Source organism: Colossoma macropomum, unplaced genomic scaffold (genome assembly GCF_904425465.1).
Source record: "Colossoma macropomum unplaced genomic scaffold, Colossoma_macropomum, whole genome shotgun sequence".
NCBI lineage: Eukaryota > Metazoa > Chordata > Actinopteri > Characiformes > Serrasalmidae > Colossoma > Colossoma macropomum.
In genome coordinates this window covers 52,432,360-52,449,371 of record NW_023494789.1, presented here as the reverse complement: position 1 = coordinate 52,449,371, position 17,012 = coordinate 52,432,360, and the positions used below count along the sequence as shown (strand labels likewise).

At 38.6% G+C, this 17,012-nt stretch overlaps 1 protein-coding gene across 1 annotated transcript; it reads right to left on the bottom strand.

Annotated features, from left to right (window-relative positions):
• Positions 1 to 218: 218 nt before the first annotated feature.
• LOC118807617 (pancreatic secretory granule membrane major glycoprotein GP2-like) lies at positions 219 to 14,714 on the bottom strand. Its single transcript, XM_036569655.1, has 6 exons — positions 14,574 to 14,714; positions 12,685 to 12,764; positions 4,846 to 5,229; positions 2,051 to 2,089; positions 1,865 to 1,941; positions 219 to 1,140 (listed from the first exon to the last, which is right to left on the bottom strand). Exons 2-6 carry the CDS (start codon positions 12,740 to 12,742, stop codon positions 1,027 to 1,029), a joined length of 672 nt encoding a protein of 223 aa, XP_036425548.1. The 5' UTR covers positions 12,743 to 12,764; positions 14,574 to 14,714; the 3' UTR covers positions 219 to 1,026.
• Between the last annotated feature and the right edge of the window lie 2,298 nt (positions 14,715 to 17,012).

Sequence of the window (17,012 nt, the reverse complement as noted above, 5' to 3'; positions counted from 1 at the left end):
TTGACTCATTTATTTATTCATTAATCTATCAATCATTCATCCAATCAATCAACATTGTAGGAATCAACACGTCAATAAATTAAAGATATACAGGTGCTGATTTACATGCAGGTGAGAATGTAAGACGGACCTTGGAATGAAGTAAAAATGAGAAATATTTCATGAACTTTGGAAAGAAGCCGTTCCTTTAAGCTATGATTAATATACAACAAGCTTCACTGATGAGAAAACATACTGATTACTGGTGAAGTCGTCCAAAGAGGAGAACGCACAATTAGCAATGTTACTGATTAAATAATAACTAATAACTGACAACGACAACAGGAAACAAATTAATTCCCATGAAAAATAATCGACTGTGTAGAGTCCACGTTTCTGCCACTTCGAGTCTCGTCTTTCCAAGTCCGAGTCAGAATCCGAGTCACTGGTGTTGAAGTCAAAGTCAAGTCGCAAGTCTTTCTCAATTTTCTCGAGTCAAGTCTAAAGTCATCAAATTCATGACTCGAGTCAGACTCAAGTCCAAGTCATCTGACTCGAGTCCACACCTCTGAAATAATGTGTGGGGACTTTCAGTGTGTGTTTAAGCGTTCACTCAATATCAGATATCTTGAGTTTGAGGCCCACTGAAGCACCAGTCATCCAAAACTGGGAGCCCAAGAGGAGAAAATGCCTCCTGAGATTGTGTAACAGAAAAAGTGGAAATTACGTAAAAAATAATTCTGCATTGTTTACAAAACTAAAGAATGTAGGTGAGTAGAATTTTTGACTAAACTAAGAGGTGTAAGCTGAGTAAACTCTAGTTTCCTCAAGTCAACTTAAAAAAAAAAAGTAGTGTAAGAAGTTGTCTCATGATTTTGAGTTGAAGTTTAATTTTTTACATTGAGTAAAATTCATTATTATTATATTATGCACTTTTTCCGGAGCTTCCTCATAAAACTGTACATCCTCTACAACTACAACTTCTAACCCCTTAACCTCCTATTGAATCTTGATCAATACAGGGATCAGTAATGAGTGCTAAGAGCTCTAACAGATTCCAGGTTCCCGTGTCTCTGATTTTACGTTCTTCTGTTTTGAGATGCTCTTCAGGTGTAGAGTGATGTTGGTAGGAAGGCCTTTTCTAAGCAGTTCTTCTTTCAGCTGTAAAAAGAAACAACAGCAGCAACAACAAGTTAGAACTTGATTAGGGCTTCACTAATGACTGTATTTGTGATCAAGAAATCTATCAATCATTTTTATACAGTTACTTTAAAGACAAGTGGACTGATCAATAAATAAGATGCATAGTTTTTAAAGAATGTAATTCATTTTTCATTTAACAATGAACACATGACAGTCGTGCATATCGTTATATATAGTGTATTGTAAAAATCTTCATTTTGCAAGTAGCCTTTGTTTATCTGATTGACCCCACTTTGATATTGCTAATTTCCATGAGCATCCTATGGGATTTTCAATGCTACATTAACAGCAAGCTAACAGTGGTGTACATTCAGTTTCTAGGTTACATACTACTTCTGGCTTGAGCTTAAAAACAGACATTTGAAGCTTGTAACAAACATACAGGCAGCATATTCTTTACTTTATATGTGCCAGTTTTACAGTGAATCCATCAGTAAATATTTTACAGTAAAGCCTCAGTCTGATTATTACTGGAGGAGCCAGTTAGCCTGTTAGCCTGATAGCAGTCTGCTGACTCTGAAATAATGTAATTTTAGTTGATTGTTTTTACTGGAATAATACATTTAAATAGAGTTATCATTTGAGTCCTTGATGATATGAAAGGTAACGTAAGTTAAAGTTACTGAACATGATCATGCCCTTTAATTATGTTTAATCATGTTATACGGTTACTGTCACTTACCTGGTTCAAAAAAATCTCACTGGTGGACGACTGTTTGAAGTCCTCCGCTGATGAAAGTCGTAGTCTAACAAGTTGCTCTTTGGAAAGGTAGGGAAATGTTTTTATTAGCCAAAAATATGGTCATGAAAATGTAAACAAAATTAGGCAACTGCTCTGAGTAAAGAGGCCAAAATCAGGATGACATACTTATCTTAGGGTAGAGCGCCGGTTTTAGTGTTGTAATATCTTTAACGCAAAACAGTAAAAACAAATCAATTATTAAAACAATATAATTGAAAAAGGTCAGTCAAACCTTTTGCATTTGAATATTTGAAGGCTATTCAAACAAAAGATGCTTATCCTATCAGCAAGTGACGTGAGTAGGTGACAACGACAAAGCCAAAAAGCTCCCATTAGCTGCTGATATAGAATTTAAATGTAAAAAATGTGTAGCTAATCTTCAAAACATCAACCTGACACTCCCGATCAGCGCTGGGTGGTAGAGGGTTAATAAGGTGTGCTGCAGTCAGAAATGATAACATCATGTCAAAATGATTTGTGCTAATCTTTAGCTATGTTAGCTAACATGCTATACAGTTCCAGACACCACAGAATAGGCTCAACTTCAACCTCCTGTCATTCCAGCACCTGTAGTTTTTATCAGCTGAGCTTGAGTGAGTGAGTTGGAATCAAACCTGTTCTGCGCTGTGTGGTGCAGTTCAGATCTGCAGCCTGCTTGCTAAGCTAACGCTAGGTTAGCTAGGAGGCTAAAGAGCCAAACAGGTTTTATTTTCTTTTGCTTTTTTTTCACTCTCACTTGAATTCAGCCCCTCAGGTTTGAATCATTACCATCTAAACCTGTGTCGGTGCTTTAGTTCCCAGATTCCAACATCGCCTGTGGTGAGCAGAACCGTTAGCAGGCTAGCTCCTCTGGTTAGCAGCCATGTTAAACATTTAGCAGTTATTAGATAGACATTTTGACATTTATTGAATTTTATTTTATTTTATTTCATTTATTGAGTCGAAGCGCTGTGGGTCTGAAAGGATGTGTAGCTGTAAAGTCAATTCAAGTCAAAGTTTGTTTATATAGCACTTTTTACAACTTTGTTTTCACAAAGCTTTACAGAAAAATCCGGGTCTGAGCCCCCATGAGCGTCGCCAACGGTAACAGTGGCAGGAAAAACTCCCTAAGAGCAAAAGGAAGAAACACTGAGAGGAACAAAGACTCAAAAGGGGAACCCATCCTCCTCTGGACCACACTGGATAGGAAACAATAACACAAGAGTGAACAATATGAACAAAGAATAAAGTTATATAATTAATGTAACATCTAGAAAATAGAGAAAAGGGAAAAACAGTCTTTGGACAGAAGTGTGTACACTAAGCAATGACAACAGATGACGACTGTTAGAGGCCTTTCAGAGAAACACAGAAACAGATCGGTGAAAATCAGTCACTGTTACCATTGAGATTTACTGATAGAAGTGTGTCACAGAGAAAACCATGAGCATCAAAACATCAATGAATAAACAATAATAATAATAATAATAATAATAATAATAATAATAATGACAATAATAAGAACAACAACAACAACAATAATAATAATAATAATAATAATAATACCAATAACAACAACAATGATAATAATAATAATAATAAATAATACCATACATTTTTATAGTGCCTTTCACAATCTCAAGGTTCCTATACATCTCAAAAAAGAAAACACAAAAGGGGAAGCAGAGCAAGCATTAAAGCAGGAAGATAGACAGATAGACAGATAGACAGACAGACACACAGACACACAGACAGATAGATAGACAGACAGACAGACAGACAGACAGATAGATAGATAGATAGATAGATAGATAGATAGGTGATAATTTCACATAAACTTACATATACTATGCAGAAAATAAAAAATAGAAATAAAATAGACATAAGTTAGGTATAAGAGTAGAAATAAAGTATATCTATTTGCATATTTACATAGCATATGAAACAGATTTGTCGTATTTACAGCAGCAGGTTATGATATATTGCGCATATTGTTAACAGGAGAGGTGTTCATGAAAAAGAAAAGCCTGTAATGATGATCTGCTAATATGAATATGAGAAGCACTCAAAGAATTGCGAGGCAGGAGACATAAAGTATATAATGAGATACTTTGAGGCAGGAGAAACAATGTCTATGATTAAATAGTTTGTGTTTAGGTCAAACAGTGTCTAAGATTAAATAATTTGTGAGGCAGGTGAAGCTATGTCTATGATTAACAGATGTGGACTCGAGTAACATGACTAGGACTCGAGTCAGACTCAAGCCGCGAATTTGATGACTGTAGACTCGAGAAAATCGAGAAAGACTTGGGGCTCAAATTTGACCTCAACACCAGTGACTCTGACTCTGACTTAATAATAATAACAACAATAATAATATTAATAATAATAATAAAATAATATACAGCCATACACTGCTAATGTGCTGTCATTAAAAGGCTACAGTACTGTTACCTTTATCCAGTGTTAAGGTGAAGTGATGTCTATGATTGAACATTCAGAGTCTCTGTATGCAGCAGTGTCGTCCAGGAGGTTCGGTGACAGGCAGGTGATGCTTTCTGTCTTCATGTACTGTATTCACTTATTTGTATTCCTGAAGTGCAGGATGAGGTGGCAAAAGCAATGTAAAACTATTTCACTCATTTTTGTCCTTTTTTACATTCTGGTTTGACCTATACAGTGTATCATATTAGGAGCTGGTTTAGCTGTGGGTGAGCCAATTTGTAGTTAACGCCTCAAGCTATTAGGTGGTAGATCATTACCTTGTTTATGTTTTGAATGAATGTGAAGGCTTGATATTTCCAGTTCAGACATCCTGAAGACTTTGTGATGTGATGTGAGGCTACATTTGAACACCCACTTGCTGATAGGACAAGGTCTAATGATGTGTGCATAGTTAGCAAAAACATTTTTTTATATATATAATATCTCAAAAACATTACCTGCACAATATGCATACCAACAGGCAGACGGGCTGACGAACTCATAGACGTAGTAGTTTCCTGGGCAAGCTTTCACTCGAATAGGGTTGGGTCTTAAGTAACAGCAGTTGTCTTCCCAGTGACCGCAAATCTGGCGGGTGACCACTCCATCCTGCAGCTGTGGATGAGTGCCACTCATCCAGAGGGGGGCGTTAGCGCCACACATGTAAATATTAACACATGACTCTGGCATCTGGACATTCCATCCATTATACATGAGCCTGTACCAGCCAGCCCAACTAACAGAGTCATCACACTTCTTATTCATGGTGTCGGAATAGTTGGTGGCTCTCCAAGGTTCGTCCAGCACAGTGTAGCTATTGCACGGGTCAGCACTGCTGGAGTCTGAAAAGGAAACAGTAAAGAATTCAAGTCAAACAACACAGATGATCGCGCCAACCAATCAGCACATCTTGGGAAACTTTTCCGTGAGTTTCTTGTAAAACGTCTCTCAATGTTCGACTTTTTATGAGGCTGAAGTCACTTCTCAATCGCCAGCTTCTCTTTCGAATTGTTCCATTCCACCTTAAATGGTGCCTGAGGCACCAGATTGTACTGCTGCGCCATTTAAGGTGGAACGGGACAACTGGAACGATGAGCAGGAGATTGGGAAGCGACTTCAGTGTTGCAGATTAAATGTATGAGGAAACCAGCTGGAGTGATTATAAATACAAATAAGTCTGTTCATCTCCAAATTATTGATGTTTGTCTTAAATCTCTCTCTTTGCCTTCTTATTATGTGCACTGCTGTGTGTCCAGCAGCGCATCAGTCTGCAGTGTTAAAGGGTGAATTAGCAGTTCTACATTAACTCCAGCGTTTAAGACCATTTATTGTGAAAACTGTGTTAGAACTGTGTGTTGTAACGATTTTACAGTAAAGGAGGATTATTATGTTATTTTACATAAAAATCTAGTTGTGCTGTGGAGTCGCAGCAGCTCTGCAGCAGTGGACAGATTATTCAGGCCTGATTCACCCCAAACAGAGCCAGAGTCACTGATGAGGATTTTGAGGCTGAAGTGTTAATGAAGTTTAATAAAGGACTCTGAATGTCGTGTCTGTCTGTACAGACCTTGTTGAAGTATTTAAATTGGAGCAGTTTTATTTCAGCTATTGACAACGCTTTGCACAAAGTTGTTTGGTTTGTATTCGGCTATTTTTGTAGATTTTTGTTTGAAAAAAAACCAGAATGATTGACTTTGCCTTTAGTCTAAATTTTAGTTGGAAATCACGCCTTTGGTTGTGTAAGTTTGATTGTTGGTCACTTAAACTCACTTTTCGGTGATCTTTTGTATATTTGCAGCGTTTCTTTCTGGCACATGATTAAATGCAGTGTCTTGTTCACAGTTGGGCTAGTTTGGTGTCTCAGGTGGAGATTCACAAACATTCTGACAGTCGCGCTTTGAAAGTAACTAAAAAGTAGCAGCTACAAAAATAGCTACAAAGTAGCTAACTACTAATTTTTCAGTAGCTATCCCAACCCTGGCAGTAACACTAACCAATCAGCGCTCAGTAGCAGTAACCCTAACCGTTCAGCGCTCAGTAGCAGTAACGCTAACCGATCAGCCCTCAGTAGCAGTAACGCTAACCGATCAGCCCTCAGTAGCAGTAACGCTAACCGATCAGCCCTCAGTAGCAGTAACGCTAACCGATCAGCCCTCAGTAGCAGTAACGCTAACCGATCAGCCCTCAGTAGCAGTAACGCTAACCGATCAGCGCTCAGTAGCAGTAACGCTAACCGATCAGCCCTCAGTAGCAGTAACGCTAACCGATCAGCGCTCAGTAGCAGTAACGCTAACCGTTCAGCGCTCAGTAGCAGTAACGCTAACCGATCAGCGCTCAGTAGCAGTAACGCTAACCGATCAGCGCTCAGTAGCAGTAACGCTAACCGATCAGCGCTCAGTAGCAGTACCGCTAACCGATCAGTGCTCAGTAGCAGTAATGCTAACCGATCAGCGCTCAGTAGCAGTAACGCTAACCGATCAGCGCTCAGTAGCAGTAACGCTAACCGATCAGCGCTCAGTAGCAGTAACTGCTAACCGATCAGCGCTCAGTAGCAGTAACGCTAACCGATCAGCGCTCAGTAGCAGAGACGCTAACCGAGCTTTCAGCAGTGTTGAAAGTGTTGAAAGTGTTAAGTCATGAGTAAAGATAGCTGTAAGAGATCTCGAGAGCACAGCACACTTTGTTTCCGTAAGAACTGAAATCTCTGTAAAATCTCATGAATGAACAGTTTCATTCCAAAATGCTGTTTATCAATTTGTAACAATTTCAGGAATGAAGAGTATTTGAAAAGAAATAATAGGTTTATTAGATAATGGATAATGGAAAGCATTTCTAATAAAAATAGTATCAATCATTATATAGCTGATATTTGTTGTATGTACGCCTATTCACAACAACAAATTTCACGAAAAGTTCTTGAAAGTGGTTTTTGATGCATTTTGAAACAAAATCCTTCATACTGTAGCCTGTTCAAGAAATGCCTTGTTCAGCATTTATTTATGGGGTTATTCTGCTAAGGACTCTTATTGTGAAGGGCAGAGCTTGGGAGGCCCGGGGGGAAGTGTGGGTCAGTGTGTGAGAAAATGCTTGGCTTCTGTATGCTGTGGCTGTGGCTAACAACAACTGGACAGTAAAGAACCACTACTCAGGCATGCAGGAAGATGTTTTAGGCTGTGGGTGCTGCAGATTTAAGCAGTAAATATAAATGATAAGTCATTTGCCGTCATACTGCACTATAATGAGGTGAGAGGTCACAGTATACATTTAACTGGCACATCAGAACATGTATGCTCTGTATGCACAGATCAGGCATAACATTCTGACCACCTCCTTGTTTCTACACTCATTGTCCATTTTATCAGCTCCACTTACTATATAGGTGCACTTTGTAGTTCTACAGTTACAGACTGTAGTCCATCTGTTTCTCTGATACTTTGTTAGCCCCCTTTTACCCTGTTCTTCAGTGGTCAGGACCCCCATGGACCCTCACAGAGCAGGTACTATTTGGGTGGTGGTCATTCTCAGCACTGCAGTAACACTGACGTGGTGGTGGTGTGTTAGTGTGTGTTGCGCTGGTCTGAGTGGATCAGACACAGCAGTGCTGCTGGAGTTTTTAAACACCTCAGTGTCACTGCTGGACTGAGAATAGTCCACCAACCAAAAATATCCAGCCAACAGCGTCCTGTGACCACTGATGAAGGACTAGAGGATGACCAACACAAACTGTGCAGCAGCAGATGAGCTATCGTCTCTGACTTTACATCTACAAGGTGGACTGACAAGGTAGGAGTGTCTAATAGAGTGGACAGTGAGTGGACACAGTGTTTAAAAACTCCAGCAGACCACAGTCTGTAACTGTAGAACTACAAAGTGCACCTCTATAGTAAGTGGAGCTGATAAAATGGACAATGAGCAGTTCAGGTCGCTGTAATGAAAATCCTTCGTTAACTTAAACAGTTACAGCTACTGCAGATTTTGAAAATATCTACATAAAATTGGGAAAATAAGAACTCCTGTCGAAAACAAGCACCCATGAGTCTTTGCTGTGCTCGTATGATTACAAAGGCTAAGATCTCTGTATTATAACTGTTTTTAGCAGTTACAGTTCTGAAATCAGTGCTGCAGCCCCCTCAGTCCCCCCACTTCCTGTGTTCCTGTGTAAGCTGCGTCTCTTTTAATAGCGGTGAAAGCTTCAATATATTGTACTCATGTCAGTTTATGCCAGTTTGTCCTGTCTGAGATCCTCTTAACCTGTTATCATTACAGTGGATCCACACTTCCATTCTTTAATAGGCACCGTTCTTTTTTATTTCAAAGAAAATGCGGAATAATTTATAGACGCGTTTCTGTGCAGCGTCCTCACAGAGATGCGTGCGCAACCAGGGTGCAGAAAGCAGCTCTCTTCACAGCAAAAGCAACAATGACAAGTGGTTGTTGTTGTGCAGAGAAGATGGTTGCGGAATGTTTAGTTCTCGGTAATTTCTGCGGAAGCACTGAAGGCTAAGATAAAAAAAGTTGAAAGAGTTCCTGAGGCTACGTTCCACATGATTTATTTTTTTCTGCCTGTACGAAACACCAAAAACAACTGAAAAAACATTACTAGCATAACTTGTGCAATTTCAGCCATCAGAAACCTCCAAAAAAAGATTTCTCTCTCCAGTTTGTACTGCTGAGGTGCACCAGATGGGTAAACTAAAGGAAAGTTCTGGTTCAGTAATTAGAAACTATTTTAACTTTTCGTTTTTAGCCGTTGAGCTCCATTCACTCAGTGAGGACTTGCTCGCGGGCGCCCTCTGCTGTTTAGCAGTCCTGTTTCTGATATAACGGGGGGAATAGGAAGAGGCCAGACTCCTCATAACCAGCTCTGGTAACACACACACAAAAGGCTAACACTTAGCATGTTAAGCCAGTTTTAACTGCTGTTGCTGCATGAACTAATCAAAATGAATCATTTGAACTAATCAATCATTTAAACTAATCAAATTAATCAGTCACCCATTACAGAACTGACTCTGTGTGTTTTTCCTTTCTTTCCTTTGCCGAGTTGAACAGCTGCCCATCCTGTGCGTCTGATGCTGCTGCCTCTTCTTCCTTGATCGGGTGCCACTGCTCGCCGTGCAAACCTCACCCTCACAACTGACCCCACTGATGCTGCTGCTGCTGCTGCTGAACTAAACTAATCAAATTAATAATTTGCTCCACCTGTTTTCCCCTGTTTTTGTACTAACAATGTTTACTATCCGGTGTCGACCAGAGGAGGATGGGTTCCCCTTCTGAGTCTTGGTTCCTCTCAGTGTTTCTTCCTGTTTATCTTAGGGAGTTTTTCCTTGCCACTGTCGCCACTGGCGACGCTCATGGGGGCTCGGACCCGGATTTCTTTCTGTAATGCTCATTTCCTTGTAAAGCTGCTTTGTGACAACACCTGTTGTAAAAAGCGCTATATAAATAAACTTTGCTTGCTGGCTTGCTTGCTAACAGGGGGCAGCAGAATTTTTTTTCTCACCCTTTAGGAACCAAGTGGAAAAAAGATTTCTCTGGGGAGCTAAATGCTAAGAATTAGCGTACTGTACCAGCTTCAACCACAAGAGGGCAATTTAATCAACTGACTGCCACCACAGAGGCGACCACAGAACTAAGTTAGCCGTCATAAAGCTACAGGTGAGACAAACTGTTCAGCGGTTCTTTCTTATGAATGATGATTATAACGGCCCTGGAAGAAATCGCTAGCTTATTAAGTGATAGGAGAATAGTATATATGATATATTACATGCTAGCCAAGCCTGTTTGGTCATCTAGAGTTTCTGTATTGTCTGGGGTGTAATGTAATCCCATATGGGGAAAAAAAAATATTAGAAATGTATTTCAATATGTTTTAAAAATACATCTATTTGCATTTGTTACTAAATTTTTTTACAATTGTATGTAGGTTTAACAAAAGTTACAGATATATATGCAGATATTCATTTACAGAACCTAATGACTCTGAAACAACCTACTGAATGCACTGACCTGCTTGCAGAACCTGTAGAAGAAAAGCTTGTGGAATCTGCTACAAGGAGAACCAGTTCGCTCGAAAACCAGTTACATCGGTCGCAATACAACATTAATGAAGTTTGTATGGTAAACAGAGTGAACACTTAAAACGATACACATCTTTCTTCATTTCAATAAACTCAAACATGGACTTCAGATATGCTCTGGTGAGGAACTTTATCTGTGTCTTTATCATATTTATCTGCCGTAGTCGTAGCCGTCATTACAGCAATGCAGTTCACACTTTGAACTTGACTGACAGCACAAGAGCAGTTTACTGTGATTGGTTTGTCTCCTCTAACGAAGAAAATATGGCCTAATATCACATTTTAGAAAAGAAAATTTGTCCACTGACAAGAGTGACAGGAACCGTCAGTATTTAAAGTGTAGTATTTGTCTTTTAAATGTAGTGGAGCAAAAGTCATAATTTCCAAAATTAATATATACTCAAGTAAAGTACAGATACTCAAAAAATGTAATTAAGTACAGTACGCAAATAAATGTGCTTTGTTACTGTCCACCCCTGGATGTAACCGATGATGTCAGGCAACTTAATTTTTAAGTTGATTGATTATTTATTTATTGCTAATTTACATCAAACACAACATCAGATTATTGTTGAGGCGAGTAATGACAATAAATACAAATAACCAACACATCAATCTACTGACGCGCATCATCGCTCTGCTCTGTTCTGGTCTCACTTAATGTAAATGAACTGAGTGATGACCAATCAGATTGTTGATATATGGCACAGTTAGACGGTGAGATTTAACACTGAAACACACTCCGAGAGTGAGATATAACAGTTGATAACAACTTCATTACGTTAGAGAATTCTTTTTAAGTCTAAAAACAATATTAGGCTGCTCTGGGACTGTTTGAGCAACATGTCCGCAAATCAGCCAAAGGTTTCCAGCTTACTGTAGTGAAAATCACGTAAACGGCGCAGCTACTGAAGATTTCAATATATAAAAAAAATACAAAGTTCGCTCTAAAACAAACACGTGGCTCTACGCTACGCTTAAACTACTACAACGTTCACAGTGTTTTATTATTATTTTTAGCAGTTGCAATCCTGAAATCGGGATTCTGCAGCCCCCCTCACTTCCCAGATCCCTGGAGCAGATGAACAACTAACCTGTTACTTCTCAGTACTTCAATAAAACACTTTAAACATTGCTACAGTAAAAGGGTCAGTGACAAATAAGGTTTTCAAAGTTACAATTTTTATTAAATTTTATTAAAAAGGACATGATGTGAATTTTTATGTCTGCATATATATTTTATATATTTGCATTTTTATCTCTGTATATTTTTTATCTCAAATATAGTGAATGTTATCAAATCCTTTAATTGCCTGTTTCACGTATTAAACAGTGCAGGTCTGGTTTCTCCATCTGACTGACTGGTTGAGCCGCCTGACTTTTCAGACTAATTTAAATTAAACAGGCATCTACTGAGACGTCTGTAGAAACTTGTCCTTCAACTTCAAACATTATTATAATAATTCCACATTTTCATGGTTCTCCTGAGGTCAGACCACCTGACATGGTAAACGTAACCATTCTAACCACGACTCAAACACAAAACTCACATTTTTTACTATCTTTTACTATCTGTGACCTTGGCATTACACCATGAAGGTCACTTGGGGTCTTTATGATGCAATTCCCTGGCCCTCTTTCGTAAAAGCATGTGAAAAAATAAAAATCCTTTGTTTTTGGTTGTGGCGTCTGACGTTTGAGGAAGTAAGAACATGCGGACCAAAGTTTTCAGTAAGTTGTGCTCTTTTAAAGTTTTGAACACAAAATCAGGCCAAACTATTTTATTTAGAATTTTATAACTAAATTACTTTTTTTGATAGTTTACTTAATCAACAAATATGGTTGGATGGTTGCACAACCTGACACATTTAGACATTTTTGAAGATAAAATTAATTTTATGTGGAGCACTGCACATCATGTCAATGAGCCAAATGTCTTCAGTAGGATGTCTGAAACAACTAAGCTAAACCTTCTCATAACCTTCTTAAGATTAAGATTTAATCTATTGTACTTATTTATTTCACTTATTTTCTCAAAAACCTTTGCAGTTAATTATTTATCTTTATTTCATAAATATTAATCTTTCTATATGTATTTCTGTTTATCCAGTCTTTGAGAAAATATCCTAATACATTTATATCCTACTAAAACAGGCCAGCATTTCTGTCATCATGATCTAAAATAAATGTTCAGTTTAATAGAAAAGAAGCACTCACTCGTCAAAATAAAGCACATGATGATCAAGAGTGACCCACCGCACTGATGTGCTGACATGATGCTGGACTGACCAAGAAATCTACAACAATAAATAAATACATAAAAATGTTAGAACTCATGAATCAGGTTGCAGTGATGAGTTATTCGTGTATCTTTTACAATTCCACCAAATTTTCTACATTTCAGCATAATTTAACAGTGTAAACAGAGTCTTTCAGAGTGGTTCAGAGTGGTTTGGTGTGAAACGCTCTGTTCTAGATAAACTCACTGAGTCAGAACTGTTCACAGTGGTGGTGATAGGAACCAGACGTCCACCTCTAAAAGCTCCCTCACAGAAAGTTCCTACATGAAATGGTTATGAATTCACTGCCTGATGACTGAGACACTGTTTTATGATCGTTTTGAGAACTTAAACTCCATTCATGGTGGAGGGATACATGCAGGGCGCTGTGAGGCAAAATAGTCCCCAAAGAAAACTTATTATTTCAGATTTTCCACTATTTTCCATCATCAACGTTCCATATAAACTCAGAAGACTCATGTAGGTTCACTGGTGGTTCTGGATAGTAAATAAAATGTCTATATTTGTGTTGTAGTCATGGCGACCCCTGGTTCCTATCACCACCACTGTAAAGACATCTGAACCATTTCACACCAAACCGCTCTGAATCTCTCTGTTTACATCTCACACAGTGAATTATGGGGAATTTAATGGTTTAAGGGGACAAAGATCTGTGGGATTCTGGCAGAGCACATTTACTTTGGTGAGAGAATCATAAAACTAAGAAGTTTAGTCATTTTTACAGGAAAAAACATGAAAATAGTTAAAAAAGAAAATAAAAAAAAACTACATTAACCAAAATACATTACAGTTCAAAAGTTTGGAATCGCTTATTAACATTCATTCATTAACATAACTTTAATTTAATGATACGGCTATGTTTATAACGATTATAACATTATACTGCTACTTTACAGCTTCATGTTTCGACTAATTAATATGCAGCTGTGAATAACACTGTAGAAATGATAGATGAGTCCAGAACGATGAACAGAGCTGAAGGAGATTCTACAGTGACTGAGAAAGCTGTAGAACATCTTACCAAGAAATTTAGAAACATATCAAGAAACTTACCTTGAAATAACTATGACTTATAGCGTATAATACAGCATTCATTATATTCTGGCTGTTAAAATATTAAATAAAACATCTTAAACAACTTTGTCTCGCTTACAATATTTCAATCTACTCTGTTATTATGGATCAAAGTAACAACAATTATTACTATCACAAAAGATTCCAAACTTTACACACTTAAACACTTAAAAAAGATGGTTCTTCAAGGGTTCTTTAGTAAAGACAGTGGTTCTATATAGAACCATGAACGCTCAAAGAAATATTTAAATGATTAAAGGGTTCTTTGCATCATGAAATTGTTCTTCAGATTGATGGAGGACGTGTGGTAAATGGTTCTATGTATCACCAAAAAGAGTTCTTCTATTGACACAAGCTTGAAAATGTAACTATAGAAGAATAAAAAGGTTCTGAAAGGCTCAAAAAGGTTCTATATAGAATCACACACAGGACATTCTCCATCAGTCTAAGAGAACCATTTCATATGCAGAGAACCATTAAATCATGCAAATATTTCTTTGAGTGTTCATAGTTCAATATGGAATCACTGCCTTTACTAAAGAACCCTTGAAGAACCATCTTACCTAAATTTGGGATGTTTTCAGCCCAGCTCTTTAAGAGCGTACATTCCTTCTTAATATAAAAAAGTGCAGGAAATTCATCATTATTTGATGAAATTCTGATAATGTACGTTATGATGTTATTTATATGAATTCAGTGAACCTCCACATGAAGAACAGAAAGAAGCCGTACCAGTTTAGTAGGACAGAGCGAGTCTGAAGAAGTGAAGCGCTCGTCTCCGTGTGAAACGCTGTGGGGGGTTTGGTGGTGTTTTTATTCTCCTGCTGATCTTCACTCCTCCCAGAACCTTCATCACCTCTGAGCTGTCTGTGCTTCACCCTCCAATAGAACAGCTTGATGTAAATATCTTCTACAAACAGTTCCTGTCCTCTAAACTGCTCTCTCATCTGGATTAGTTCCACAGGAAATACAGAACCCTTTGCAGTGATACAGGAACATTATGTACCTGCATCTTCTGTAGAGTCAGTCAGTTCTAGGTCACCTTTCTCTATAACTGTAAAGTATAGATTATGTAGGTGGTAGAGGCTTTGATAACATACAGAACAGACGGCTTTGAGTGACAGTGAATGACATTGAAATTAAACTCTGAATAGCGCTGACAAAAAAATCTACTTTTCTATTAATCCTCAATGACACATAATAACTTACTGAGTCAGAACTGCTCACAGTGGTGGTGATAGGAACCAGACGTCCACCTCTAAAAGCTCCCTCACAGAAAGTTCCTACATGAAATGGTTATGAATTCACTGCCTGATGACTGAGACACTGTTTTATGATCGTTTTGAGAAATTAAACTCCATTCATGGTGGAGGGATACATGCAGGGCGCTGTGAGGCAAAATAGTCCCCAAAGAAAACTTATTATTTCAGATTTTCCACTTTAAGTTTGGGGAGCGTTAAACAGTGTATGTGTGACGTGACATCATTCAAAATGATTTGCCTTTTTTAGTTTGTTTTTTTTGTTGTTGTTGCTAAGTTATATCAAACAGAGCGTATAGTGCTATAATGAGGCAAGAGACAATGATATATACATATAACTGACACATCAAACCACTGATGCACATCGTTTTAGTGACCCGGCCCCAAGCGGACAACAGTTTTAGCTCACCGCTGTGAAAATGCGCTGTTTAATTAATCAGTGCAGCTACTGATTTTAAAATATAAAAATACAAACTTCATTCTGAGAAGCAGACAGGGGGTCTATATTACACTCAAATTACTATGAAGTTCAGAACATTTTATTGTTATTTTTTACAGTTCCATTTATCCATCTTCTTAAATTGCTTGATCTGGCTAGGGTCGCGGTAGCAGTAAGGTAAGCAGAGAATTCCAGACGACTCTGTCCCCCACAACTTCCTTCAGCTCATTCCGGGGACCCCCAGCCGCTCCCAGGCCAACTTGGACATATAATCCCTCTAGCAGGTCCTGGGACGACCTCGTGGTCTCGTCCCAGTCAGCCATGTCTGGTAAACCTACACCGGGAGGCGGCCGGGGGGGCCTCCTTATCAGACCCCCAGACCACCTCAACTGGCACCTCTCAGTGTGGAGGAGTAGTGGCTCTACTCTGAGCTCCTCACCTGAGCTCCTGTCAGTAGAGTGTAGCCCGCCACCCTGTGAAGAAGCTCATCTCAGCCGCTTGTATTCACGATCTCGAATGAGCCTCAAATGATCCTTCAACAGGACAGAAGCGAGTGTTGTAGTAGATCCAATCACCCATTGTAGAACTGACTGTGTTTTTTTTCCTCTCTTTCCTTTGCCGAGTTGAACAGCTGCCCATCCTGATGCTGATGCTGCTGCCTCTGCTGCCTTGATCGGGTGCTGCTGCTCACCGTGCAAACCTCACCCACACAACCTGACCCCACTGATGCTGCTGCTGCTGCATGAACTAAACTATTCAAATTAATCATTGCTCCACCTTTACCCTGTTTTTGTACTATAATACTTTATACTAACAATGTTTACTATCCGGTGTCGACCAGAGGAGGATGGGTTCCCCTTTTGAGTCCTGGTTCCTCTCAAGGTTTCTTCCTGTTTATCTTAGGGAGTTTTTCCTTGCCACTGTCGCCACTGGCGACGCTCATGGGGGCTCGGACCCAGATTTCTTTTTGTAATGCTGATTTCCTGACTGCAGACGTACATGGTTAATGTAAAGTACAGTGCAGATCACAGTGCAGACACACAACTGAACACAGATAATAACACATACAGATAAATGCATTTTAAAAATACTCTTAACAATTATAGTTGTTGGCCATTTTCACACATTGCAAAAAGATGTTTGATAAATACTTTTGGAATTTTTTTTACAGTCTTATGCTAATTATATATTTTTACTCAATAATAAGCAACAGAATGAGCCACCATCAAAATTGTTGTATTTTCAGCTCACAGCTCACTAGGCAAACAATTTCTGAAAGGTATCTGCGGTGACATTTGTTTGTAAGATCTGTATAATTTTCAAAACTTGAGGCGACAAGGACATTTTTGATCTAAAATTAACGAAATTCATAAAGATCTGAATCAATCTGATCAAAAATCTGTTAGCATTTACGTCAAGTAATGACATACCTGAGCAGCCCAGGGTCTCCTGAAAATAACATTTTGCATGTTT